This window comes from Oncorhynchus tshawytscha, linkage group LG04, assembly GCF_018296145.1.
Source record: "Oncorhynchus tshawytscha isolate Ot180627B linkage group LG04, Otsh_v2.0, whole genome shotgun sequence".
In the NCBI taxonomy this organism is placed as follows: Eukaryota; Metazoa; Chordata; class Actinopteri; order Salmoniformes; family Salmonidae; genus Oncorhynchus; species Oncorhynchus tshawytscha.
In genome coordinates, this window is record NC_056432.1 from 22,018,761 (window position 1) to 22,046,430 (window position 27,670).

General features: G+C 43.4%; 2 protein-coding genes across 4 annotated transcripts; one reads left to right on the forward strand and one right to left on the reverse strand.

The window, feature by feature from the left end:
- Positions 1 to 6,208: 6,208 nt before the first annotated feature.
- Positions 6,209 to 27,455, forward strand: bcl2l16 (BCL2 like 16). Of its 3 annotated transcripts, XR_002953211.2 has the most exons (6): positions 6,209 to 6,388; positions 6,694 to 7,329; positions 12,838 to 12,876; positions 26,283 to 26,355; positions 26,488 to 26,635; positions 26,789 to 27,455. XR_002953211.2 is itself a non-coding variant. In XM_024417222.2 (4 exons), exons 2-4 carry the CDS (start codon positions 6,850 to 6,852, stop codon positions 16,210 to 16,212), a joined length of 540 nt encoding a protein of 179 aa, XP_024272990.1. In that variant the 5' UTR covers positions 6,210 to 6,388; positions 6,694 to 6,849; the 3' UTR covers positions 16,213 to 16,937. The 3 variants fall into 3 exon arrangements, 2 of the variants coding, with proteins under 2 accessions (XP_024272990.1, XP_024272988.1); XM_024417222.2 differs by lacking the exons at positions 26,283 to 26,355; positions 26,488 to 26,635; positions 26,789 to 27,455 and adding an exon at positions 16,192 to 16,937 and having other exon boundaries at positions 6,210 to 6,388; XM_024417220.2 differs by lacking the exons at positions 12,838 to 12,876; positions 26,283 to 26,355; positions 26,488 to 26,635; positions 26,789 to 27,455 and adding an exon at positions 7,944 to 8,149 and having other exon boundaries at positions 6,214 to 6,388.
- Positions 9,189 to 11,929, reverse strand: LOC112248307 (tubulin beta-1 chain). The gene is made up of 4 exons (XM_024417219.2): positions 11,773 to 11,929; positions 10,753 to 10,861; positions 10,532 to 10,642; positions 9,189 to 10,408 (listed from the first exon to the last, which is right to left on the reverse strand). The coding sequence occupies exons 1-4, from the start codon at positions 11,827 to 11,829 to the stop codon at positions 9,348 to 9,350; spliced, it is 1,338 nt and encodes a 445-aa protein (XP_024272987.1). The 5' UTR covers positions 11,830 to 11,929; the 3' UTR covers positions 9,189 to 9,347.
- Positions 27,456 to 27,670: the final 215 nt, after the last annotated feature.

Here is a 27,670-nt window from a genome sequence, read left to right on the forward strand (position 1 = left end):
GAAATGTGGCTTCTGCATCTACAGTAAAGAACCTAAAGCTAGAATCGTTAGATGCTACATTCACTTTTGGACCTATAAAGTAATGAGATATACCCATTGATTCTTGAAGAATATAACTTATAAAAGCCTCATGAACATATTTCAACTGTCGTGCCCCATCAAAATAGAAGCTTGTTTTACTCCAATATTTGTAAACAATGTAAATGTAAACAAACACTGAATAGCCTCAAAACATGATTACAACTAAACATTCGTTTTATTTTTTAAATGAAGGATTCTAGCTTTAACACCTTCTCGGATTTGGCTTTTGGTATCTGAAGAGCTTGTACAGCACAAGAACATCTGGAGGAGAAGGTAGAAATCGATAACTGCTATCCTCACCTGAGGGGTCCCCTAATTTCCTCCATCTACGCCTGATGGGTCCCTAATTTCCTCCCTGGCAGAGGGGGAAACAATAGCGGGCATCAACACCTTCAATTGGCGGAATGGAGGTGGGGTGGGAGACAGCGGGACATAGAACACAAGTGGGTCACCTCTCCTCCAGACACTAAATGGACCTCAATCGATTGCATAAATTCAGTCTGGTGGGAGACTGAGAACTGGTTTGGGTAGGGAAGCCATTAAGACTGGTTTGGAATAAAAGGCAGTAACAGGGGAGGGAGAAGGGAGTGGATGTTTGAGGCCAGGTAGAGATAGGGAGGTATAGGTATTTTCAATTACTGTCAAATTCAGATCAATTTCTCCTCTTTCTGCCCAGCCCTCCCTTGGTGAGGGTGATAGGAGGCTCACACAAAACAAAGGTATAGAGGGGGTGTTTTTCCATTCACTTGTCTCCTTTTTTACCTTTCTTAGTCATCTTGCAGCTTTGTATTGAGCTGAGTGTTTTTATAGAAAAGGTCAAAAACTTCAGTCTTTCAAGTTCTGTGTAGATAAGAAACTTCCTGAACACGAAATATACATACAAATGCATTACAGATAACAGACAGACAGGATGGAAGGAGCATATTGTTCCAATTGATAGAGGAAAAAACTGTTTGTGTTTCTGCTTTTTCTAATCATTACAATGTGTAGCACGCAGAGGTCACAAGATTCATCTTCCATCTTAAATCCTCTATGTTCATTTTCACCACTGGTCAAGACTCTAATGTTTCCCTTTCCTTCTTTGTCTTGATTGGGAGGCTATTTGCCATGGATGACAGAGGATGAGTTGTGGGGATGTTATTGTGCTGTCTTTGTATGCCGTTTCTACAGCTTTCCTGTTGCTAAATGTTCTTCAAATCAAATGTTATTAGTCACACGAGCCGAATACAACAGGTGTAGACCTTACAGTGAAATGCTTACTTACAGGCCCTTAACCAATAATGCTGTTTTAAGAAAACACACACAAAAAAAGTCATAAAAATATCGAAAATTACTTAAAGACACAAATTTAAATGACAAAAAGTAAGAGATAAGAGTAACAAATAATTATAGAGCAGCAGTGAATAACAATAGCGGGGCGATATACAGTGGGTACCTGTCACGATCGTTGGAATGAATGGACCAAGGCGCAGCGTACTTACAGTTACACATGTTTAATAAATATGCACCTCACCAAAAACAATACAGACTGAGACGAGACGTGACGTTCTGGGCTGCTCACGGGCAGCTACACAAAAACAAGATCCCACCCAAAACAGGTGGAAAAAAAGCTGCCTAAATATGATCCCCAATCAGAGACAACGATAGACAGCTGCCTCTGATTGGGAACCATACCAGGCCAACATAGAAATGCAAAAACTAGAGTACCCACCCTAGTCACACCCTGACCTAACCAAAATAGAGAATAAAAAGGATCTCTAAGGTCAGGGCGTGACAGTACCGGTACAGAGTCAATGTGTGGAGGCACCGGTGTCGAGGTAATTGAGGTAATATGTACATGTAGGTAGAGTTAAAGTGGCTATGCAAAGATGATGACCGAGAGTAGCAGCAGTGTAGAAGAGGGGAGGGGGCAATGCAAATAGTCTGGGTAGCCATTTGATTAGCTGTTCAGGAATCTTATGGCTTGGGGGTTGAAGCTGTTTAGAAGCCTCTTGAATCTAGACTTGGCACTCCGGCACCGCTTGGCATGCGGTAGCAGAGAGAACATTCTATGACTAGGGTGGCTGGAGTGTTTAACAATTTTTAGGGCATTCCTCTGACACTGCCTGGTATAGAGGTCCTGGATGGCAGGAAGCTTGGCCCCGGTGATGTACTGGGCCGTACGCACTACCCTCTGTAGTGCCTTGCGGTCGGAGGCCGAGCAGTTGCCATACCAGGCAGTGATGTAACCCGTCAGGATGCTCTCGATGGTGCAGCTGTAAAACCTTTTGAGGATCTGAACCTGCTCCTCTCTAAACCTGCTCCCCTACAGCCCCGTCGATGAGAATGGGAGCGTGCTCGGTCCTCCTTTTCCTGTAGTCCACAATCATCTCCTTTGTCTTGATCACGTTGAGGAAGAGGTTGTTTTCCTTGCACCACACGGTCAGGTTTCTGACCACCCTATAGGCTGTCTCATCATTGTCGGTGATCAGGCCTACCACTGTTGTGTCATCAGCAAACTTAATGATGGTGTTGGAGTTGTGCCTGGCCGTGCAGTCATGAGTGAACAGGGAGTAGAGGAGGGGACTGAGCACACACCCCTGAGGGGCCCTCGTGTTGAGGATGAGCGTGGCAGATGTGTTGATACCTACCATTACCACCTGGGGGCGGCCCATCAGGGAGTCTAGGATCCAGTTGCACAGTGTTTAGTCCCAGGGTCTTTAGCTTAGTAATGAGCTTTGAGGGCACTATGGTGTTGAACGCTGAGCTGTAGTCAATGAATAGCATTCTCACATAGGTGTTCCTTTTGTCCAGATGTGAAAGAGCAATGTGGAGTGCAATAGAGATTGCATCATCTGTGGATCTGTTTGTGCGGTATGCAAATTGGAGTAGATCTAGGGTTCCTGGGATAATGGTGTTGATGTGAGCCATGACCAGCCTTTCAAAGCATTTCATGGCTACAGACGTGAGTGCTATGGGTCGGTAGTCATTTAGGCAGGTTACCTTAGTGTTCTTGGACATAGGGACTATTGTGGTCTGCTTGAAACATGTTGGTATTACAGACTCAGACAGGGAGTGGTTGAAAATGTCAGTGAAGACACTTGTCAGTTGGTCAGCGCATGCTCGGAGTACACGTGCTGGAAATCCGTCTGGACCTGTGGACTTGTGAATGTTGACCTGTTTAACGGTCTTACTCACATCGGCTGTGGAGAGCGTGATCACACAGTCGTCCAGAACAGCTGATTCTCCCATGCATGTTTCAGTGTTACTTGCCTCGAAGCAAGCATATAAGTTATTTAGCTTGTCTAGTAGGCTTGTGTCACTGGGCAGCTCTCGGCTGTGCTTCCCCTTGTAGTTTGTAATAGTTTGCAAGCCCTGCCACAAGCCCTCCCGCTCCTTGAAAGCAGCAGCTCTACTCTTTAGCTCAGTGTGAATGTTGCCTGTAATCCATGGCTTCTGGTTGGAGTATGTACGTACAGTCACTGTGGGGACGATGTCCTCGATACACTTATTGATAAAGCCAATGACTGATGTGGTCTATTCTTCAAAGCCGACAGAAGAATCCCGGTGCTAGCAAAACAGTCCTGTAGTTTAGCATTGCTTTCACATTTCACAGTGAAGCTCTACATGATTCTTTCAGGTTCCAGCAAAGACCTGAATTTTCCCAAAGAAACAACATGCGATCAAGCAGTCAAATTATAATATTCCACATTTCTGGTCTCAGACCAATTGAATGTGTTAATGTGTGTGTGATGCTGGGGAAGCTCTGAAAACCTCTCGGCAGGGAGAGAAGCAATGAACCAGTAGAAAGAGAGAGATATACATGTACATGTGGTCTTAGGGGGCAGATATAAGTGGATGAAAATGAGCGATGTAAAACACAATAATATCATTATTTCTTGCTCTAGTCAAATTGTCCATAACTGGCAAGATTTTTCCACAATATCCTTTGTTTGTATGAGAAAGACAAAACATTAAACATCCTATATCTACACTATATATACAAAAGTATGTGGACAACCCTTCATATTAGTGGATTCGGCTATTTCAGCCACAACCGTTGCTGACAGATGTATAAAATCGAGCACACGGCCATGCAATCTACATAGACAAAGATTGGCAGCAGAATGGCCCAACATCAGTGCCAACCTCACTAATGCTTTTGTGTCTGAATGTTCCAATATCTAGTGGAACGCCTTCCCAGAAGAGTGGAGGCTGTTATAGCAGCAAAGGGGGGACTAACTCCATATTAATGCTCATGATTGTGGAATGAGATGTTCGACGAGCAGGTGTCCACATACTTTTGGTCTTGTAGTCTATTTTGTTTCACCAAGGACATAGAAACTACAGTAAGCAACATACTCACGTACTCTCAAATACTTCAGCTCTCAACAAAAGCTGGTGTTGGAAAGCAATTATCTTGTAATCAGCTTGTCAGATGAAACTGTCAGAGTGATTTTGTTTCATCTGGTTAAACACTTTAGTTTCCCTGGCAGAGACTGAAACAACTTCAAAGGGCCCTGTAGCCTACAGTAAAACTCTAGACAGGAAGTTCCCCCCCTGCAGATGTTGCCACATGAACATATGAGAGCCCTGATAGCAGGTACTATCAACGATGTCACTTCCCCTGCACCCTGTCTCCTGTCTCTGAGGAGGGGAACCATGTTACAGTCTCATTGTAACGTTCTAGTATTGTCTGTTGAATGTGTTGAAGAATAATAAAGCACCTCTCTCATACGGCATCTATCTATGGGGAAGGATGAGGGGACTTGTCATTTTTCATATCTCCTTCTGCATGTACAGTATGTGCCAGATGGGCAAACACACAGAGCTGCTGACGATGCTACTTGAGCTGGTCTTTGTCTTCACTTATAAATCAACAGAGTAAACAGGACTACATGACTTAACCCAAATTGAGCCTGTAAATCTCTCTGGATAAGAGCGTCTGCTAGATGACTAAAATGTCAATTTAAATGAGTGCATCTGATTGATCCCCAAGTGCTCCATCAGATTAACGGGTACGTAGATAGTTAACACACAGGCCAGTGTAGATGCACACATGAACATGAGTGCGTCATTAAGCCATACACTGTCGCAATAAGAACCCGTTCTTTTTGTCTCTTTAAATCAACAGACAATTATTTGGTTGCAATATGCGCAATCACAAGAATAAAAACAAATGTATTGAAACCCAAAATGCTTGACAATGTGTTAAAGATAAATGATTGTTTCCATGTTGCTGGTGCCATGGCCATACAATATACTGGTTGTATATACAAAGCTGCAGGGGAGGAAGTACAAAGGAAACCATTTCCTGGTCTCTGTTATTTCAATCAATCACAAACCTACAGTGTTGCAAAACCATAATTTACAGTTCAATACTGACTGCAACTCACGAGCTCAAATCTGTTTAGTGACACACCACTGCATCCTAGTGGAAGTGCTTGCATGCGGCTTTTATTGCCTTGCACTCCACTGGTCAGCATTATTCCTGGTGGAGGAACAGATAGGTCGATTGGCAGACTCCCATTGGAGGAAAACAATGGTCAATAGAGGATAGCCTTCAGCACCTCTTAAAGCCTACGCCTCCTTACCACATTCCCCTGACTGGCACCACACAGATTACAGACAGGCTGAAAGAAACTCACTGGAAGAAACACAATCTATGCTAAATCTGTATGTGAAGGAGTAGGATTATGGTTGTATGTTTATCGTGATGCTGTGTGAGTGTGTGTGTGTTTGTGGTCTCTGAAATAAAATACCACAATCAAACATCAATGACAAATGTTCCAGAGCTAAAACTGTATAATTGTACATCTATGTAAGGCTGCACAACATCACAGTATGAAATCTGGTTTTGATGAGGGCAGAATCCAAAAAGAAACATCTCTGAATGGTTTTCAAAGGTAATAAGCTCAGTGAAATATTAAACCTACCAACTGATGACTTTATTTTGGCCTGCCTCCTCTTTGACTGTCTTCACCAGTATGATCTCACAGACTGTTCAAATGAACCTGTTTCTATACTGAGCCACACACACACTCTCTCTAAATCTATATTTAACTTTGCTTGTGTTGGAATGGGGATGTGTGTCAGAGGGTTGATGATTGTGCATATGACGCAGGAGTTCAGTGTCAGTTTCCAACAAGGCCTCTAAATTTAGCCCAGGCTAAAGGCAGCAACGAGCGGACCGGTTGGCGACCCACTCCTGTTGAACTATATACTGCTTTGGACCCGCTGTTGTTCCGCCACCTGCACCACTAATTCCTTTTTGTGTGTGTGTGTGTGTGTGTCTTGGTACCACTTGTGTTTTGGTGGAAGGGAAGGGGTGAGTTTGAAATACTTTCTCTGTTCTTTGCTAGTGTTGTTTATTGGAAATGTGCACATTTGCTGTATTAGTTGATATTTCAGAATGTTATATTCAAATATTGTATGATATGTCTGTGTAATATGATATTAGTCTAACAAACATCATAATGGAGTTGGAGAAATGCACAGATTTGACTAACATTAACTGAAAAGAATTCCACTTGTTTTGTTTATAAAAGGTATAATAAGTGCTAAATGTTTTTTTACCCACTGTGCTGTTCAACATGTACAGTGCAGAGGTTGATGATTTCTTTGTGGTTTCAGGTGATTGGATCTCTCACCCTCGATGAGGAATTGACATTGCTGAGAGGATGGCTGATGGCAACTTGGCACAGGGACTGTTTATCTGTGAACGGCCCACTGCTCTAATGCAAGTCACAGCGTTGTGATTTGCGACAGGGTGTCAGTCAGCCAGAGGCGATGGGTCAGTCAGAGGGGCTAGAGAGCAGGGGTGGCATAAACAGCCCTGACCCCCTGGTACGAGAGGCCTATCTGATGTTACATGACTATATAAACTATGTGATCGCAGGGCCTGACGGACACATTGGCCCACCCCCTACTGCCACAGCAGCAGCCCTGCGCCATGCTGGGGATGAGCTGCTAGTTAGGTTCCCCATCTTCTTCAGGCGTTGGCCACGCGTCTTCCACGATGTGACCGAGGCCACAGCCTGTCCCATGCTAACCGCCATCCTGGATGAGCACTTTGCCACCACCACCCCCGGGGGGCGCCGACGGGACCTGGCCTGGAGTGCGGTGCTGTCTGTGTATGTGTTGGCTGGCCAGATGGCCCTGCACTGCCATGAGAGGGGCATGGGGGGAATCCTGCCCCAGCTTAAGGAGTGTGTGGGGGGTTACGTGGAGAGGGTCATCTGTCCAGAGATTCGGGACAAGGGTGGATGGGTAAGTTTACTAGTCAAGGGTCTTCACTGGCAAAGTAAGACTAAGGCCTAGTTTCAATCAGATCAAGCGTTAACCAGTGATGGCACACAGCCACATAATGGATGATTTGGCGGCATTGGAGCCGTCAAATCGGTGAGCATCTGATCTTACGATCATTGTCACGAAGCCACACCCACCCCACTCCCGTTAGATGTTCAGAACAAGAAAGTGTAAGCTATATAGAAATAATTACACTCCAATTATAAAATCATAAAATCAAATAATGAGGGTTTTTATCAGTCTAATTGAGGTGTAGATTACAGCTCATATTCCAGGGTTCAAACTTGGTAACAAGGCTGGCTGCATGGGATTTTTTAAAATGCTACTCTGCAGCCAATGGCAATGTCCGCTTTAGGTATAATGCCAGGAGCCACTTGTGAATTTGACAACTCTAATGCAGAACCACCTCCGACATCGCCAAAACAAGGACATTGCTTTAATAAGGATGTCGGCTAAAGCAGATGTGATTGAATAGAGCACTAGACTACAGTTTAAAATGTTAGGTTGTCCTCTTGTTGTGAATCTTAAATTCTGTTTCATTCCTGGGATCTAATCACATTTTCTGTTGATGGCAGACAGGCTTTGTGTCCCGCTTTGGGCAGAAGCAGGACTTGGAGGGCCAGGTGAAGAAGGTGTGTTGCTGGACTCTACTGCTATTGGCTACCAGTATCCTGTCCTATTTCCTGTGGAAACGAATAAAATCTTAAACAACACCCCCACCTGGTGACCACAATCAGATCGCTCCAAAAGTCCCTTATTGAATAAATATTTTCCCAAAGCATATATTTTCCAACTGTATTTCAATGTCCCACTATTGTCTATTTTAAACCAGAGGTGTGCAATCATGCTGGTAAAAACATTACCTCAGTAATAATGTGCCAGGCAGTTATGGGACTTTGCATTAGACATTGATGTAACAGTTTCAGGGCTCAACATACAATAGGCTCCCAGTATTAACCAGCCAGCTAGTTTACAACTGAATCATAATTCAGTAGAGATAAGCTTTTCACTGTGTCAGGTGTCAGCCAAGGATATTTGCACAACTGAAACCGAAATGCCCTATCCAACATATATTTGTTGCTGAAAATGCCCCATCCAGGCAGCAAATTCTGATTATCAAATATCTTTCAGAGCTGGTCTGATTGGTCAAGAGGACAATTAGTGAAAGAAAAACACCAGATATGGGCTGCTTGTGTAAATGCAGACTTTAGTTTGTCAAGTTCAACCCGTCATACATAAATGGTGAATGGACAGGCATGTTCTAATATTACTCATACACCTTTGACGGTGTCAGCCAAATTAGCAATAAACTTCCTGATAGTCCACGTGTATATTTATGTGCGCACTAACATCGAAATAAGGAACGAGAGGGTTTATGAAACACCACTTTACTTGCCAATTTGGTCTGTCAACATCACAGGGGATAAAGTCCTTGGATAACTAGCATGGTTATTAGTGCATGTTATGTCAGACTAAAATCATAGCTTGAAATGGCTAATTCAAAACAGATTTACCATGAGTTTAGCACACTAATCAGATTTCAGAGGCATGGCAAAACATGCAAAAACCTGAGCTATGCCTCAGAACCAGCACGATTGTGCTGGGGAACACTGTAGCCCCTCATCTTACCATGTATAGACAACATACATCACTGACCTCAGAAATGCACCAACACCTGCGCTACAATACATTTATGTCATTTGATTGTTTTCACCACTGAACTATTGCCTAGTTGAAGAACTGGTTGTCAGAATAATGTGACATGTGATTACTGATCTGGCTATTATTGAAGCAACCATTAAATTGAGAAATACAGGACATTAAACAAAAGAAATTTTATTGACATGTTTCTGTACAGACAAGAAATGACAGGAATAGCAGAGGTGACAAAACAAAAAGGACAGGTAACGGAACACTGGAAAGGTCAAGACTGACATGTCAGTGAATTATACAGCTTGGATGTGCACAATTACAAACATTTAGGCCAGCTCCTCTTCTCCCTCCTCTTCAAACTCTCCCTCCTCCTCAGCGGTGGCATCTTGGTACTGCTGGTACTCAGACACCAGGTCGTTCATGTTGCTCTCAGCCTCAGTGAACTCCATCTCGTCCATACCTTCTCCGGTGTACCAATGGAGGAAAGCCTTACGCCTGAACATGGCTGTGAACTGCTCTGAGATACGCTTGAACAGCTCCTGGATGGCTGTGCTGTTGCCGATGAAGGTAGCAGCCATCTTGAGGCCACGGGGAGGAATGTCGCAGACTGCAGTCTTGACATTGTTGGGGATCCATTCAACGAAGTAGCTGCTGTTCTTGTTCTGCACGTTCAGCATCTGCTCATCCACTTCCTTCATGGACATGCGTCCACGGAAGATGGCAGCCACTGTAAGGTAGCGTCCGTGGCGGGGGTCGCAGGCGGCCATCATGTTCTTGGCATCGAACATCTGCTGGGTGAGCTCAGGCACAGTGAGGGAGCGGTACTGCTGGCTTCCCCTGCTGGTGAGGGGGGCGAAGCCGGGCATGAAGAAGTGGAGACGGGGGAATGGCACCATGTTGACAGCAAGCTTACGGAGGTCAGCGTTGAGCTGTCCTGGGAACCGCAGGCAGGTTGTGACACCGCTCATAGTTGCCGACACCAGGTGGTTGAGGTCACCGTAGGAGGGAGTAGTGAGTTTGAGGGTACGGAAGCAGATGTCGTAGAGAGCCTCGTTGTCAATGCAGAAGGTCTCATCAGTGTTCTCCACTAGCTGGTGGACTGACAGGGTGGCATTGTAGGGCTCCACCACAGTGTCTGATACTTTGGGTGAGGGCACCACGCTGAAGGTGTTCATGATGCGATCGGGGTACTCTTCACGGATCTTGCTGATGAGCAGGGTGCCCATGCCAGAGCCGGTTCCACCTCCTAGTGAGTGGGTGAGCTGGAAACCTTGCAGACAGTCACAGCTCTCAGCTTCCTTCCTCACAACATCCAGGACTGAGTCCACCAGCTCAGCTCCCTCTGTGTAGTGGCCCTTGGCCCAGTTGTTTCCAGCACCACTCTGGCCTGCAAAACAAGATATTGGATAAATGAATGTAGTCTAGTACTCTATTCAGTTTATGTACAGGCGACATTATGAATATGATAAAAACTTTTTTAACTGTACAAATATGAAGCAGAGAGACCTACCGAACACAAAGTTGTCAGGTCTGAAGATCTGGCCGAAGGGTCCAGATCTCACAGAGTCCATGGTCCCTGGCTCCAAGTCGACAAGCACGGCACGAGGCACATATTTACCACCTAGACAACCAGGAGGAAAATAAAGGGCAATGTCAGAACCATACATAATCAATTGGGAGGGATAAGGAATTTGACAAATGTGGTTCTACATTAAAACGAACGAGGCTTACCTGAGGCTTCATTGTAGTAGACGTTGATCCTGTCGAGCTGAAGGTCACTGTCCCCATGGTATGTACCAGTTGGGTCAATGCCATGCTCGTCACTGATCACCTCCCAGAACTGCAAGAAGAGCATTCGGATTTAGTCTACAGCGCAAAATATAATTCGTATCAGGTAGGCTAATATTCCATTCAAAGTGTGATCCGTTAATCAAATGCGTGGTAGGCCTATGCAATTAGATTGTTTCAATATTCCATTTGATCACGTCAATGGATCAATTCGACTATATTGCATGGTTCGTTATAGGTACATAAAATGTATGGTTAGGTATCTGGAATGAAAATCTCCCTCCCGTAAAATTCCGCGCGCGCGGCATGACCTCCGATTGGCTGAAATCCATTAGCAATGGTTTTGAAAATGTCGAAACGTCACTTGATGAAACACCGCCCACATCTGCCAAAAACCGGGCGCGGCGTGCTATCAATGATACGAATGTGGGTCATAATATGGGATTGAACAAATGGCCCATTCCCCCCCCCCAAGAAATATGTTTATTGCGACAATAACCGAAATGTTGTCGCTATTTAACAGATTACTTGGAATATGGCATCACTGAAGCCTACTTCCCCCTTTGCGCATTGCAGTAGGGCGAGTAAATAGTGGTTATCCATACCCACATTTAATCGATCAATTTTACATTTAATAAAACAATTTCTTAACACATTTATGTATATTGTCTCACTCGCCAATAGTCTATAGTTTAAGGATCATTCCAGTCCAAATAAAACCGGTCGAATAAAAATAGAGTAGCGCATAAAAATAATACCAACGCTTTTTTTCCCCTTCTTCCCCCTCACCCATCAAAACAATAACGGTAATCAATATAGGTTAGGAATATTAATTGCTTGCATTTCCATTAACAATACAGTTCTTTTGGGTGTGGTTAACTGGACACGCATACAAAGAAACTGCGATTTTACGTAGTTATTTATCGCACGATTTGCATCAAATTAATAAAACAGATGACAAACCTTAGCGCCGATCTGGTTTCCACACTGTCCAGCCTGAAGATGCACGATTTCCCTCATTTTTACTTTGAAGGTAGAACAACTCTTATGCCAATAAAAACCAGTGGCTTGGCTTCCTTTCTTAGAGTGCGCTAAAAGAATGGTCTCCCTGACTATATAAGAGAATTTTGTGCCCGCCCCTTAGATTCTATGTCACCAAATCTGACAAATCTATTGGCTAATATTTCTCAGGCTCAATTATTGACACACTTATAGACCAATCATATTCACAAAGAATGATTTTCATTGGCCTCTTCTGTCTATCAATCAAAATATACACAACGTGTGATCCTCACATAATCTTGAAGATTTGTCCTTATGCCGGCTAAAATCACATCTCATTTTAAACTATACTTTCTTCACCATATTTTGATCCAATAAACCACACAGAGTACATGATTAAGAGAGGCACCGGTTGACTATTTAAAATATGTGAAACCTTTTCACATAAAATGGTAGAACTAAGAACAACCACAGATGTAATATAAGTCCACGTGGCTCATTGTTACGTTGAAACCCTTCCTGGCAGAATTATTTCAGTTTATTGGGGTGAAACATAGCTATTTCGTTTCTCGATTTACATTTTCTCACATGAGATGTATCCAACATCATGTCACATGTTTTCTGTCAAGAAAGGGATCTAATATGTCATCGAAGATAAGTCAGTTGTTTTGTTATCATAACACAACATAGTCTACAGCCTTTGATACTGTCCCGGAAACCTTCGATTAGATTATATGTACCCAGAGTCATTTATATCCCTAATTCTTCTCGTTGTTGTTACATATTTCTGAATATGGGCGCCTCCCTTTTTGCGCATTGTAAAACATGGCTGCCTCGGCTGTGTCAGGGCTTTACAGACAGACTGCTTGACTGCTCCTTTCCCCTTACAGGCCACAGTGAGAACTTCACAACGGGATTATTATACTTAAACTAAATCGAGACGAAATCCTGCATATACATAGTCTATTGTTGTGAATTAATACATGTCTGATTTATATAACGTCAATGTATTACCATTTCCAACAGATGACTCTGACCTGGGCCCCCATTGTAACCATCTCCTTGGTATGTATTACTGATCACAACATAGTCCAGTCATGAAGTGACAGACAGTCCAATAAAATGTTTCATCTTCCATGTTAAATTCTATTAATCTTTGTACTGGCATAGTCTTAATGATATAATATGAAAAAACACATAAATAGTGCAATGAAACAGCTAAAATCCAATTTGGCATGAGATGGGGAGGTTGGGCTATTGATCTCAACACGAGACAGACACTGTCTGGAAGGATGAACAAAACAGGGAGGGGTGTGGCAGCAGCAGAGAAAGACCTTGGGAGGGGAGCAGTGCATGCCTGTTTTAAAGAGTGCTGGAATTAGGGTAGGGTTATTGATAGTTAATATGTGTGCCAGGGGGAGAATGTATCTGTGATGCCAGCACTCTCCTCCTGCATGGGCAAAGTAGCTGTGCGCTGAAGGACAGAGGAGAGACACCCAGCTGACTCTGTTAGTTTGGACCAATATCTATTGAACAGACCTTTGTGGAGGACCTATAGGGGCTTTGCCTTGAGTCTGGTGATCCATGCCCATTCAGCTCTTACCACTGTATCCATAACATGTATAGACATGTATAGAGTTGTCAAGGTGTAGGGATAAGAGCTCTGTGTGCAGAATGAATAGCCATACTCAGAAACAAAGGGCCTAGTTTCAATCTCATTACAGCACAGTGAGTGCATACAGTCCATTCTCACAGCATAGAGACATCGCTGCTGTGTTCACTCTGTAACTGGGTCATCATCCAGTGTACTCTCAGTTTGATACAGCACACAATACAACAAACACCTTCCTATTATTTTGTACAATCAGTGTATATACAGAATACTTTTTTTATTTAACTAGGCAAGGCAGTTAAGAACAAATTCTTATTTACAATGACAGCCTAGGAACAGTGGGTTAACTGCCTTGTTCAGGGGCAGAACAACAGAGTTTTACCTTGTCAGCTCAGGGATTCGATCTTCCAACCTTCCGGTTACTAGTCCAACACTCTAACCACTAGGCTACCTGCCGCCCCTTGTTGTGTAAAGTGAATGCGGAGCTCTGTCTAACACTTCCTCACACTTTCTTCATGGCCCCTGCATTCTTCCTCCACGGTAGTGTCTAGTCACAGACGACAGGGAAAGGGTGGGTGTGTTAATCGTAACAAAGGGGGAGAGAGTGGGGCTTTGTGAGGACAGGAAGAAGGTGAGCCTGAGGAGAAACAAAGGGAATCAATCACAAATACATTTCCTGAGTAACATCCTATACAGTGGAAGCAGCTCATTATGGTTTCATACAACACCTTTCCCATACCACCCTCTGTCTGGGCACACACATCCACATTCTATTTCTATCTCAGCCTTTTTAATCTACATAGTAGCAGAAAGACAAGGGCTGGGCCTATCCAACAATAGACAGCCTCAAGACAGGACTGGAGGTGTGAGATTTCCTTTTGATTCAAACCATTTTTATCCCTCTGCAGTAAATTAATTATTCATCTAACTTTGGAGGGGAATAGAGTCTGACTGTACACTAAGTTGTGTGATGTCATGTGATGTGAGGCTGAGCGTGTCTACTGCAGATCGGCATAAAAGCATCTCTGAGTCAAATTGAGGGCGTTTGCTGTCCTCGGCTCTTTATGGACATAATGTCACCTCATTATATGCTTAAAGTAACTTGCAGCTTGGCTGTCCCACTAGACTAGAGCTCTCCAGAAGGTTGATGGTTAAATTACCCTGCCCTGACTCGGCATCTTCCCTACAGAAGGTTGATGGTTAAATTACCCTGCCCTGACTCGGCATCTTCCCTACATCTTCAGTAGCCACTTTAAACAATGCTACCTTATATAATGTTACTTACCCTACATTATTCATCTCATATGCATACGTAGATACTGTACTCTATATCATCGACTGCATCCTTATGTAATACATGTATCACTAGCCACTTTAACTATGCCACTTGGTTTACATACTCATCTCATATGTATATACTGTACTCAATATCATCTACCGTATCTTGCCTATGCTGCTCTGTACCATCACTCATTCATATATCCTTATGTACATATTCTTTATCCCCTTACACTGTGTATAAGACAGTAGTTTTTTTGGGGGGGAATTGTTAGTTAGATTACTTGTTCGTTATTACTGCATTGTCGGAACTAGAAGCACAAGCATTTCGCTACACTCGCATTAACATCTGCTAACCATGTGTATGTGACAAATAAAATTTGATTTGATTTGATTTGAGACTACTGCATCCTCTGTGTACTGCCAGATAGTGTAGCAGACAGTGGTACACTACACCAATAGAAAAATGATTACAACTGTAGATATAACAGAATCAGTATTATACTGTATCTCTATGACTTGACTACACTCTTCTCAGGGTAGAGTGTGAGGAAGAGTTAGACAGAGCTCCACATTCATGTTACATAACAAAGAGACCATGACCGTGCAAAAAAGACACCCTGGCAGAATGCAAATGCTAGCTAGTGTCAGCTACAATATTTACTGTGTTGCAGTGGGCATGTCGTGATGCTATTCAAGTACTGTGTTTTCTAGCAGCGAGGACACAAGCCAATTTCTGCTGATTTGCAACAAATTGACAGTAGAATTCTAAAGCACTGTAAAGTACTTGCCACGCCCAGTCCTCCTTAGCTATTCAGCATATTGGTACAGACAGATGCCTAATCTCTACAAGAGGGTTCTACCAACAATTATATGGGCAACATTTGGGTAACATTTAGAATTTCCAGTGAATATCTGATATCTTTGTAAAGTTTGGCCATTGGAGAACAGCAGAAATCAGAGGTGGTCTTTCCTGGCCTGGCCTATACAGTAGAATTGTGGGTGAGCGGGTGGAATGGGCATGTGTTTAATAATGCAGGCCAGGTGTTGGACAGGAACAGCTGTGTCTCACGCTGATTGTGTACTGTACAGTATGTCTGCTGATGGAGCCCAGTGATTCAGACATATCAGGTTACTCTCCTCAGTATTTACATTTACTCTGGAATGCTGTTACAATAAATGGCTGTGTCTGATCCCGATCTTTCATAGCGTAGTAAGCTGTGTATCACCATATCTGTCCCTAATGAAGAGTAACAATCTGTGAGTGAATGGGTAGGATTCACTATTGTAAGAGCGAGAGGGGGAGGGGCACTCTTTCAGTGGTGGGGGAGTAGGCTAGGCTGCATTGTGAATAATGGAACAGTGCCCAGATGCAAAGAGGGAATACATCATTCTTCCATTGATTTTCCTGAGATTGGTCATGCATGCTATCCTTCTGTGCTTTTCTCTCTTCTCTCTCTGTCTCCATGGCTGGTCCACTGGGAGAACAGTCAGTCAGGAAGCACAGCTGATGCTAACGCTGCCAGACACTCAGCTCCAGACTATGCAGCACATCCACTGAGCTTACTGATGATGATGATGCATACACAGAGAACATCAGCTGTGGCCCGGAGAAGTCCAGACCTCCGCTGTGACACTTATCAAAACAGGCTATCACATCGCTGGCAATATACTATGCTGGTTATGTAGTGGGCTATCACTGCCACTGGCTGAATGACTGAGTGGGATAATGGTGGTGGCTGAGATGGAAGGTAATTGGTGTTGTAATGGTAGAACAAAATGGGGGATGGGTTTGTATTGATTAAGGATGAGTCACTGGATCAATTTGGATTTATAGCCTTCTGGAGGGGGAAGATATAATACTACTGTATCACTAATTTAGGGATTTTGAGATTAAGGTAGATGCATTCTTCCCCAAAACAATGTAAATACATTTAAGATATCTTGTAATAAATACTGGCCCACTAGACAGCACTTAGCAACAGCCTCATATCTAGTTTTATGGTTGGATGTGACAGAGCATATTTTGAGATGTTTATGAGATGTTTCAAATCATTTTGATCAATCCCGGGAGTGTTCATTCATTAATACATTACATTTGCACTCTTTCAAGTGAGTCTTTAATCAAATGAATGTGGTTTACCAATCAAATGTGTTTTTCTGTGGTGTTCTTTCCTTTTTTCTAAGAACGGGGATTCTCTCTAAGTGGTTTAAATGAGCTCTATACTAGTGACATTGATTTGAATCAATCAATAAATGATTTCAATAAATAAATCTTGCCTAACTTTTCTAGTGTTTTATGTAAGCATATTGGACACTACTACAGTCACCCATAATGAAACAGTGAGTAATGGGATATGGGTAAACCAGTCTTAAAACTGTTACCAAAAGATTACAATCTCTGGGACAGCATCCAAACAGATGCTCATTTGGTATGATCTTTTTCAGAGGCCTGCTACTGGAGGCAGCTGCTAAGCAGTCCATTGTGTGTTCTGACTCCATACCACTCCCCTATTACAGGCCAACTCCCAACACTTCCGGCGGACAATAACGTTCCAATCATCTACTGCCATCTTCTGGCTGTATTGAAAACCAGTGTCATGTTATATTGATTATTGGAAAAATACGTCCCAGGAATCTGGCGATCTTGTATTAATTCACAATTTCCAATAGATCCACATTAGCATTAGGGTGTTTTGGTTCATCAAAACAAATCTTGAAGGTCTATTAAAAACTATGAGAAATTGAAGAACATGAAATTAACCATGAGTATGATCATGCTGAATCATTTCAATGTGTTAGATGTAGGGTTTTACTTCCTGTTTTCTCTGACTAGCAGTGTCCCTGTTTCCTAGTGACTATCATCTTGTTGCCTAGTGACTATAATGTTGTTGCCTAGTGACTATCATCTTGGTTTTGAATGAAGTGAACTCCAACTGTCTCAAGATGGAATATTGTATGTTTATCTTGTGACAAAATTACATTTCAACGCAGATGTTTTATAAAGCAAAAGCAAACCTTTATTTTTCTATTTAGAATATACAAAACAGTACCTAGTTGTCAAAAAGATAAAACACAAGTACAATATCATTCGTTTTTACAGTGAAGGTGATTGGGAATGATTTGTGTTGTTTGGTAGGCCTGTTGTGTAGTGGAGTAGCTGCAGACCAACATGACCAACGATGAGGGTCCGACATGCCGAAAGTAGAAGACTGATCATTATGGCTCCTATAGCAGAGTTCGTCTTGTCTTGGTGCAAGGTGGTTGGGTAGAGGTGCCTGAGCCAGAGTTGTTCTTCTTGCAACCACCACCACCTAACAATGCACAGCCTTTTATTACACTGGAAAGATACAACAGAGAATGGTGGTAGAATGAGCCTGCTGACATGGGAATAAGGATTTAGTCAATTTAGCCTACGTGCAAGAGCAGCATGCATACCGACGCTTTTCCCCATGACTCTTTACCGTAACAGCATGTATGGCATGGTGATATTCAATTCAGGAGAAGATCATTGATTTTGAATTGAAAAAAATCCGATCAGTTACCTGCAGGGAGGATGTTATCCTTAGAGTATCCCTTCATGTTCATGTTTCTTGCTGGGTTATCTCCATTAACCCATAAGAGTCTAAGCCATGTCTTAGCCAGGGGGGGGGGGGTTCTACTAAGCTATATGGAATTGTTTTAAGAAGGTGATACCAAGGATCATTTAGTTATGATTTTGATTTTAAGACCCCTTGTAGTTTAAAAAAAATATATGAAAGAAATTAGATATTTTTGGCTTTAGCACTATTAACCCATTCAAACGCATTTAATAACATTCACTACATGGAACAACAGATAGTCCCCCCCAAAAATCTAAATAAAGTTCATTCTGAAGTGTCTGTCCTATATCTGAAAGATAAGAAAGATCAGGGAACATTTGTTTTTATTTCTATTTTTTTTTTTTAACATGTATTTAACCCCTTATTTTCAACTAGTACCTGGGAGACTTGTGAGGCCTGTGGGGTCCTCATGAAAAAGTACTACTAATTACTACTCATCACTAATACACAAGATCTACACAAATGTACTGGTTTTACTACTTGATTGCTATTGAGATGTGTAGTAAACCAGTTGTCACGACATTCGCCCGAAGTCGGTCCCTCTCCTTGTTCGGGTGGCGGTCGACGTCACCGGCCTTCTAGCCATCACCGATCCACTTTTCATTTCCCATTTGTTTTGTCTTTGTTTTCTACACACCTGGTTTCAATTCCCCCCATTACATGTTCATTATTTAATCCTCTGGTTTCCCCCATGTTTGTGTGCGTGTTTGTTCTATTGTTAGGCTGTATCTGACGGCTGGTATTATTGTTACACTTTTAGTCCATTTGAGGTCTTCATTCAGCTTTGACATCGCTGTCTTGAGATCCTCTTTTTTGTTGCAGCCACATTTCTCTACAAGAGAAAATCAATTATAAGCCATTACCAATCACCTGCTGACTGTGTTCACATAAGACAACACAGAAAAATATTTGATAAACAATGTTAATCGTACCAACAATGGCCTCCGGTTTTATGTCATGGTCCTCCTTGACATCAGGTCAAAAGGGGTAAGTAGAATCTGTAAGTATACTAATGTGAAAATACTGTACATGTGCATACTAGTGGTGCACGGGTCAGGTATTTGTTCACCCACACCCGCCGCAATTGCTAATAACCCATCCGCAACCACCTGACTATATATGATAAAGTGAAAATCTGAGGCCCGCACCTGACCCTAACCCGCAAATATAGAAAATGTGCTATAGGCTACAGTCAAAGACTGCAGAACAAGGGGTTGCAGGACTTAGTTATGTTTCTGCTTACAATTTCTGACATGCTGGTAGGCTATTTGTTAGTCAACTTATCTGTAATTAGATACATGTAGCTTCTCTTATGCATATCATTTCAAGTTTGCATCTCACTATTACACTTTATACATCACAGAAGACTGAACTATAACTAAACCAATTGACAGAAACACGTTTTTTTCAGCTGTAAAAAAAAATAAGGTTTATTAATTAGGAAATTATGGAAAATATTAGTAACATTCCACCCATGAGGCCACTAGAGTGCAATTTGGTCATTTGACTCCAGGATAGGGCTACACGCTTGATGTCATCTCTAGTGTAAAAGCCCCATCAGGCGTGAGCTGCTTGTTGAAATCTTACACTGTAGCAGCGCAAGTCTCTTGTGGAGCCGGCGTGCTCACGCCCAGGTTTCGTTGAAATCAATAGGAGTGTCTCACACTCTGCAAAAGTTAGGCCTATGCATTCCATCTGATGGAGCAGGCCAGTAAAACAGATTTTTCTGCTACCTCATTGTTGTTTTATTTAGAGACTGACAAGTTATACCATTTCTGTGTGTAAACAGCTATTTTCCCATTTCTGGGCAAGTGAACATAATCAGTGTAAAACGTTTTTTTCTTCTAATCAGGTCACAGTTTTAAACTGGAAAAACTCCTGGCCCTGTAGGAAGGATGAAAACCCTATCAAACTGCAGCAACCCTGTACTTGTTCATACTAATACTGTTTTAAATTCACTCTGACTATCTACTCCGATTTCAGAGCACTCTCGTCTGAGTGTGCCAGAGTGCAGAATAACGGATGAATTTACGAACGCTCAACACCAGTTGAATATTTTAACATGTAACCTTTATTTAACTAGGCAAGTCACTTAAGAACAAATCCTTATTCATAATGATGGCCTACTGGGGAACAGTGGGTTAACTGCCTTGTTCAGGGGAAGAATGACAGATTTTTACCTTGTCAGCTCAGGGTTTCAATCCAGCAACCTTTCGGTTACTGGCCCAACGCTCTAACCACTAGGCTACCTGCCAACCAACAATTAGTTAGCAAGTCTGAAATGTCATAGTTTCCTAGTTTCGACTAGCACGTGAACAAAGGATTCCCCACTTAATTCAATGAGGATTACAGTTGCTTTTGCAATTCATTCTTTACCTATAACCTAGCGATTACATTACCAAACGTGTGCACTTGAATAGTGATGGGAAACCAAGGCTTTCTGAATGCTTCGGCACTTTCACCGAAGGTACTACGTTCATCTGTACAAACAATAGTACGCAAGTATAAACACCATGGGACCACGCAGCTGTCATACCGCTCAGGAAGGAGATGCGTTCTGCCTCCTAAAGATGAACGCACTTTGGTGTGAAAAGTGCAAATCAATCCCCAAACAACAGCAAAGGACCTTGGGAAGATGCTGGAGGAAACGGCTACAACATTATCTATATCCACAGTAAAACGAGTCCTATATCGACAACCTGAAAGGGCTGCACAGCAAGGAAGAAGCCACTGCTCCAAAACCGCCATAAAAAAAGCCAGACTACGGTTTGCAACTGCACATGGGGACAAAGAGCGTACTTTCTGGAGAAATGTCCTCTGGTCTGATGAAACAAAAATAGAACTGTTTGTCCATAATGACCATCGTTATGTTTGGAGGAAAAGGGGGAGGCTTGCAAGCCAAAGAACACCACCCCAACCGTGAAGCGCGGGGGTTGCAGCATCATGTTGTGGGGGTGCTTTGCTGCAGGAGGGACTGGTGCACTTCACAAAATAGATGGCATCATGAGGCAAGAAAATTATGGTGATATATTGAAGCAACATCTCAAAACATCATTCAGTAAGTTAAAGTTTGGTCGCAAATGGGTCTTCCAAATGGACAGTGACCCCAAGCATACTTCCAAAGTTGTGGCAAATGGCTTAAGGACAACAAAGTCAAGGTATTGGAGTGGCCATCACAAAGCCCTGACCTCAAACCTATAGAAAATTTGTTGGCAGAACTGAAAAAGTGTGTGAGTAAGGAAGCCTACAAACCTGACTCAGTTACACCAGTTCTGTCAGGAGGAATGAGCCAAAATTCACCCAACTTATTGTGGGAAGCTTGTGGAAGGCTACCTGAAACATTTGACCCAAGTTAAACAATTTAAAAGGCAATACTACCAAATACTAATTGAGTGTATGTAAACTTCAGACCCACTGGGAATGTGATGAAAGAAATAAAAGCCGAAAGAAATCATTCTCTCTACTATTATTCTGACATTTTACATTCTTAAAATAAAGTGGGGATCCTAACAGACCTAAGATGGGGAATTTTTATTAGGGTTAAATGTCAGGAATTGTGAAAAACTACATTCTTATCACACACATAATATGAAATGACCGAACATACAGTCAGAGATGTCATCTCTATCCTACTGTGAAGACATTAAGAATATAATCTTTACCTTACAGCTCGCCACACCTGGTACATGTCAGAGCGAGAATAAAGATCAATGGACAGCCAATCAGCAAACAGCTCTTCACCAAATACATCTGGGAGGTATATGCCGTTAGAGGCTACAAAGTTATAGTATGTCTTCATGATGATCAGTGATGTAGCCCATCACTCTCAAAATAACTCTCTGACCCTTTCTTGTTATGACTGTGTCACGGCGTCGTAAGATAAGAAGTGGACCAAAGCACAGCGTTGTGAGCCTACATTTCTGTTTATTAGGTAAATGTCGCCAACAAAACAAAGAAACGACTGTGACGCTTACAGGGCTATAGTGCCACTAACAAAAGTCAACTTCACACACTGACAAAAGGTGAAAAGGCTGCCTAAGTATGATTCCCAATCAGAGACAACGAATGATAGCTGTCCCTGATTGAGAACCATACACGGCCAAAACAAAGAAATACAAAAACATAGAAAATAGAACATAGAATGCCCACCCAAATCACACCCTGACCAAACCAAAATAGAGACACCAAAAGCTCTCTAAGGTCAGGGCGTGACAAATGCACTGATCCTCAATACTCCCATGGAGTTAGTATGCCGGCCTATCTCCGCTTCCTCACGATCCTGGCATTCCATGTCTTTACCCAGGGGCCTCCCGGGTGGCGCAGTGGTCTAGGGCACTGCATCGAAGCGCTAGCTGTGCCACCAGAGACTCTGGGTTTGCTCACAGGCTCTGTCGCAGCCGGCCGCGACCGGGAGGTCCGTGGGGCGACGCACAATTGGCTTAGTGTCGTCCAGGTTAGGGAGGGTTTGGCAGGTAGGGATATCCTTGTCTCATCACGTACCAGCGACTCCTGTGGCGGGCCGGGCGCAGTGCACGCTAACCCAGGTCGCGAGGTGCACGGTGTTTCCTCCGACACATTGGTGTGGCTGGCTTCCGGGTTGGATGCGCGCTGTGTTAAGAAGCAGTGCGGCTTGGTTGGGTTGTGTTTCGGAGGACGCATGGCTTTCGACCTTCGTCTCTCCCCAGCCCGTAAGGGAGTTGTAGCGATGAGACAAGATAGTAATTACTAACAATTGGATACCAAGAAATTGGGGAGAAAAGTACAAATAAAAATAAAATAAATATAAAAAACATTCACATAACCTGTCCCATTTACAAATATACTAATGCCTAAATCAATTGATAACAGTTGTAAACCATTCTGAGCAGTATCTTTCTATATAACAGATGGATTTATATGGCCTTGGTTTCATGCATGATAACATTAGAAGCCTCCTCCCCAAGTTTGTTTTATTCACTGCTTTAGCACACTCTGCCAACCCGGATGCTCTAGCCGTGTCTGAATCCTGGCTTAGGAAGACCACCAAAAATTCTGAAATCTTCATCCCTAACTACAACATTTTCAGACAAGATAGAACGGCCAAAGGGGGCGGTGTTGCAATCTACTGCAAAGATAGCCTGCAGAGTTCTGTCCTACTATCCAGGTCTGTACCCAAACAATTTGAACATCTGCTTTTAAAAATCCACCTCTTTAAAAACACGTCTCTCACCGTTGCCGACTGCTATAGACCACCCTCTGCCCCCAGCTGTGCTCTGGACACCATATGTGAACTGATTGCCCCCCATCTATCTTCAGAGCTCGTGCTGCTAGGCGACCTAAACTGGAACATGCTTAACACCCCAGCCATCCTACAATCTAAGCTTGATGCCCTCAATCTCACACAAATTATCAATGAACCTACCAGGTACCACCCCAAAGCCATAAACACAGGCACCCTCATAGATATCATCCTAACCAACTTGCCCTCTAAATACACCTCTGCTGTTTTCAACCAAGATCTCAGCGATCACTGCCTCCTTGCCTGCATCCGTAATGGGTCAGCTGTCAAGCGACCTCCACTCATCACTGTCAAACGCTCCCTGAAACACTTCAGCGAGCAGGCTTTTCTAATCAACCTGGCCGGGGTATCCTGGAAGGATATTGATCTCATCCCGTCAGTAGAGGATGCCTGGTTATTTAAAAACATGCCTTCCTCACCATCTTAAATAAGCATGCCACATTCAAGAAATTTAGAACCAGGAACAGATATAGCCCTTGGTTCTATCCAGACCTGACTGCCCTTAACCAACACAAAAACATCCTATGGCGTTCTGCATTAGCATTGAACAGCCCCTGTGATAGGCAACTTTTCAGGGAAGCTAGAAACCAATATACACAGGCAGTTAGAAAAGCCAAGGGTAGCTTTTTCAAGCAGAAATGTGCTTCCTGCAACACAAACCCAAAAAAGTTTGGGGACACTGTAAAGTAAGAACACCTCCTCCCAGCTGCCTACTGCACTGAGGATAGGAAACACTGTCACCACCGATAAATCCACTATAATTGAGAATTTCAATAAGCATTTTTCTACAGCTGGCCATGCTTTCCACCTGGCTACCCCTACCCCGGTCAAAAGCACTGCACCCCCCACAGCAACTCGCCCAAGCCTTCCCCAAGCCTTCCCCCATTTCTCCTTCTTCCAAATCCAGTCAGCTGATGTTCTGAAAGAGCTGAAAAATCTGGACCCCTACAAATCAGCCGGGCTAGACAATCTGGACCCTTACTTTCTAAAATGATCTGCCGAAATTGTTGCAACCACTATTACTAGCCTGTTCAACCTCTCTTTCGTGTCGTCTGAGATTCCCAAAGATTGGAAAGTAGCTGCGGTCATCCCCCTCTTCAAAGGTGGGGACACTCTTGACCCAAACTGCTACAGACCTATATCTATCCTGCCCTGCCCTTCTAAGGTCTTCGAAAGCCAAGTCAACAAACAGCTTACCGACCATGTCGAATCCCATCATACCTTCTCCGCTATGCAATCTGGTTTCAGAGCTGGTCATGGGTGCACCTCAGCCATGCTCAAGGTCCTAAACGATATCTTAACCGCCATCGTAAGAAACAATACTGTGCAGCCATATTCATTGACCTGGCCAAGGCTTTTGACTCTGTCAATCACCACATCCTTATCAGCAGACTCGATAGCCTTGGTTTCTCAAATGATTGCTTCTCCTGGTTCACCAACTACTTCTCTAATAGAGTTCAGTGTGTCAAATCGGAGGGCCTGTTGTCCGGGCCTCTGGCAGTCTCTTTGGGGGTGCTACAGGGTTCAATTCTTGGACCGACTCTCTTCTCTGTATACATCGATGATGTCGCTCTTGCTGCTGGTGAGTCTCTGATCCACCTCTACGCAGACGACACCATTCTGTATACATCTGGCCCTACTTTGGACACTGTGTTAACGACCCTCCAGACAAGCTTCAATGCCATACAATACTCCTTCCGTGGCCTCCAATTGCTCTATGGTGCCTCCTAGTGTACTTGATCAATTCCTAAGGAGGAGATCCCACAAACCCATGGCTTCCTGTTCACCAAATGTCAGGTAAAAACTGTATCTGATCAATCTTATGTTTGACTTTGATAATATAGCCTTTATGATATGCAGCAAAATTACCTGATGATGCTGGTACAGTCATAGGCCCTTCAAATCACAACCTCTGCAGATTTTTTATTTGATTTATTTCACCTTTATTTAACTAGGCAAGTCAGTTAAGAACAAATTCTTATTTACAATGACGGCCTATCCCGGCCAAACCCAGACGACGCTGGGCCAATTGTGCGCCGCCCTATGGGACTCCCAATCACAGCCGGATGTGATACAGCCTGAATTCGAACCAGGGACTGTAGTGACGCCTCTTGCACTTTGATGCAAGATGCAAGTGCCACTCAGTCTGTCTGCAGGGGTGAATGTAGTTGAAAAAATGTCCATCTCTCCTCAGCCAGGGGTGAATGTAGTTGAATAAAGTCCCATCTCTCCTCAGCCAGGGGTGAATGTAGTTGAATAAAGTTCCATCTCTCCTCAGCCAGGGGTGCATGTAGTTGAATAAAGTTCCATCTCTCCTCAGCCAGGGGTGAATGTAGTTGAATAAAGTTCCATCTCTCCTCAGCCAGGGGTGCATGTAGTTGAATAAAGTCCCATCTCTCCTCAGCCAGGGGTGCATGTAGTTGAATAAAGTTCCATCTCTCCTCAGCCAGGGGTGCATGTAGTTGAATAAAGTCCCATCTCTCCTCAACCAGGGGTGAATGTAGTTGAATAAAGTCCCATCTCTCCTCAGCCAGGGGGAATGTAGTTGAATAAAGTTCCATCTCTCCTCAGCCAGGAGTGCATGTAGTTGAATAAAGTCCCATCTCTCCTCAGCCAGGGGTGCATGTAGTTGAATAAAGTCCCATCTCTCCTCAGCCAGGGGTGCATGTAGTTGAATAAAGTCCCATCTCTCCTCAACCAGGGGTGCCAGCATTCACTGAGAGGCATCCTACTAGGCCCATGACTGTTCTACCGGACAGAGCAAAGAGACTGGGGTGAGTCACTGGGGCCTTTTCTCATGGCTTTGGCATAAAACCAGTAGATTTGCATTGATTTTGCTATGCATTTGTTTGAGTGCGCCCATATTTCACATGCTGAGTTGGCCCCCTCTCCCCTGCCTTGTGTAGTGTCCCCTGTGGGTATGTCCAGATCTGGAGCAGTATGAAGTTGGGGCTGACCCTCTGTGTCTGGGCCTGGCTGGACAACAGCAGCGCTGCAATGCATCACTTGCCCTGCAGCACAGCAAGACCTGGCTACACTGCTACCAACAGTCTGGTGTGTGTGGATGTGTGTGCGTGTGTGTTAGATTATAACTCGCAAAGTATGACAATGTTATTCTAGCTAGTGTGGGAACGTATTTCTCAAAATAACAGTACACATTCCAATTGTGATGAGGTTCAGTGACTGTGTGCCTCTGCTTACTTGCAGATGACCAGCTCACTACCCTAGTAGTGGAGAACAGGCTGGTCTCCCAGGCAGCAGCCTTTCAGCCCAGTACCATCATGGTCAAAGGTCAATAGCATATTTTCACCCATGGAATGTCCAGATAAATAAATGCCTGAATGTACAAAATAAATAATAATCTATCTCACCCTTCCCACACTTCTCCACTAATTTCCCTCCGTCTCCTCTATTGCCGGGGGAAGAGACCCTATCCCTGTAAACTGGAGGTTACGGTTACTATCCGATCCCGCTAAGGGTGGTCCTTTCTCAGGATTTTCTACAGTGGCCTATATTGGTCAAACGATTGTCGAAAATTGTAAGCTCTTATAACTGTAGGAAATAGTCGCATTGCACCAAACATCAGCACGCACCTGAGATTGACGCTCACATTGATCTGATACAAAATTATCATCCATACGTTTTACGGTAAGATTTGAGTGTGTATTTCTTTGATAGACAGCCTACTCACTATGTGGCTGTGTATGACAGATGCCCTGTGGTCAGAGTACTGCTGTTCAACACCACATGGGAGAGGGACTGCTGACATGCTAAAACTCCTAGTGGTGAGTACTACAGGTCTGGGATCAGATACACAGATGCTGCTCTGTCCTGCTCTACTCTGCAGCTCTGGCCATGATCTGACTATTGTACAGCACCCAAAGAAGCACAACACAGATCAAACACTGAAATAGACAAAATATCAAATCTTCTCCCTTTGATGTCCTTGCAGCTTTGCCAGTTTGATTTGACTGTGTTTTGTCCCAACATCACTGAAACATCACTGAAACTGTTACAGAAAACAGGTGAGTTATCTTCTCTCTCTGGGCTTCTCTGTCTGGGGTTTTAACAGACAAGTCGTGCAAATAA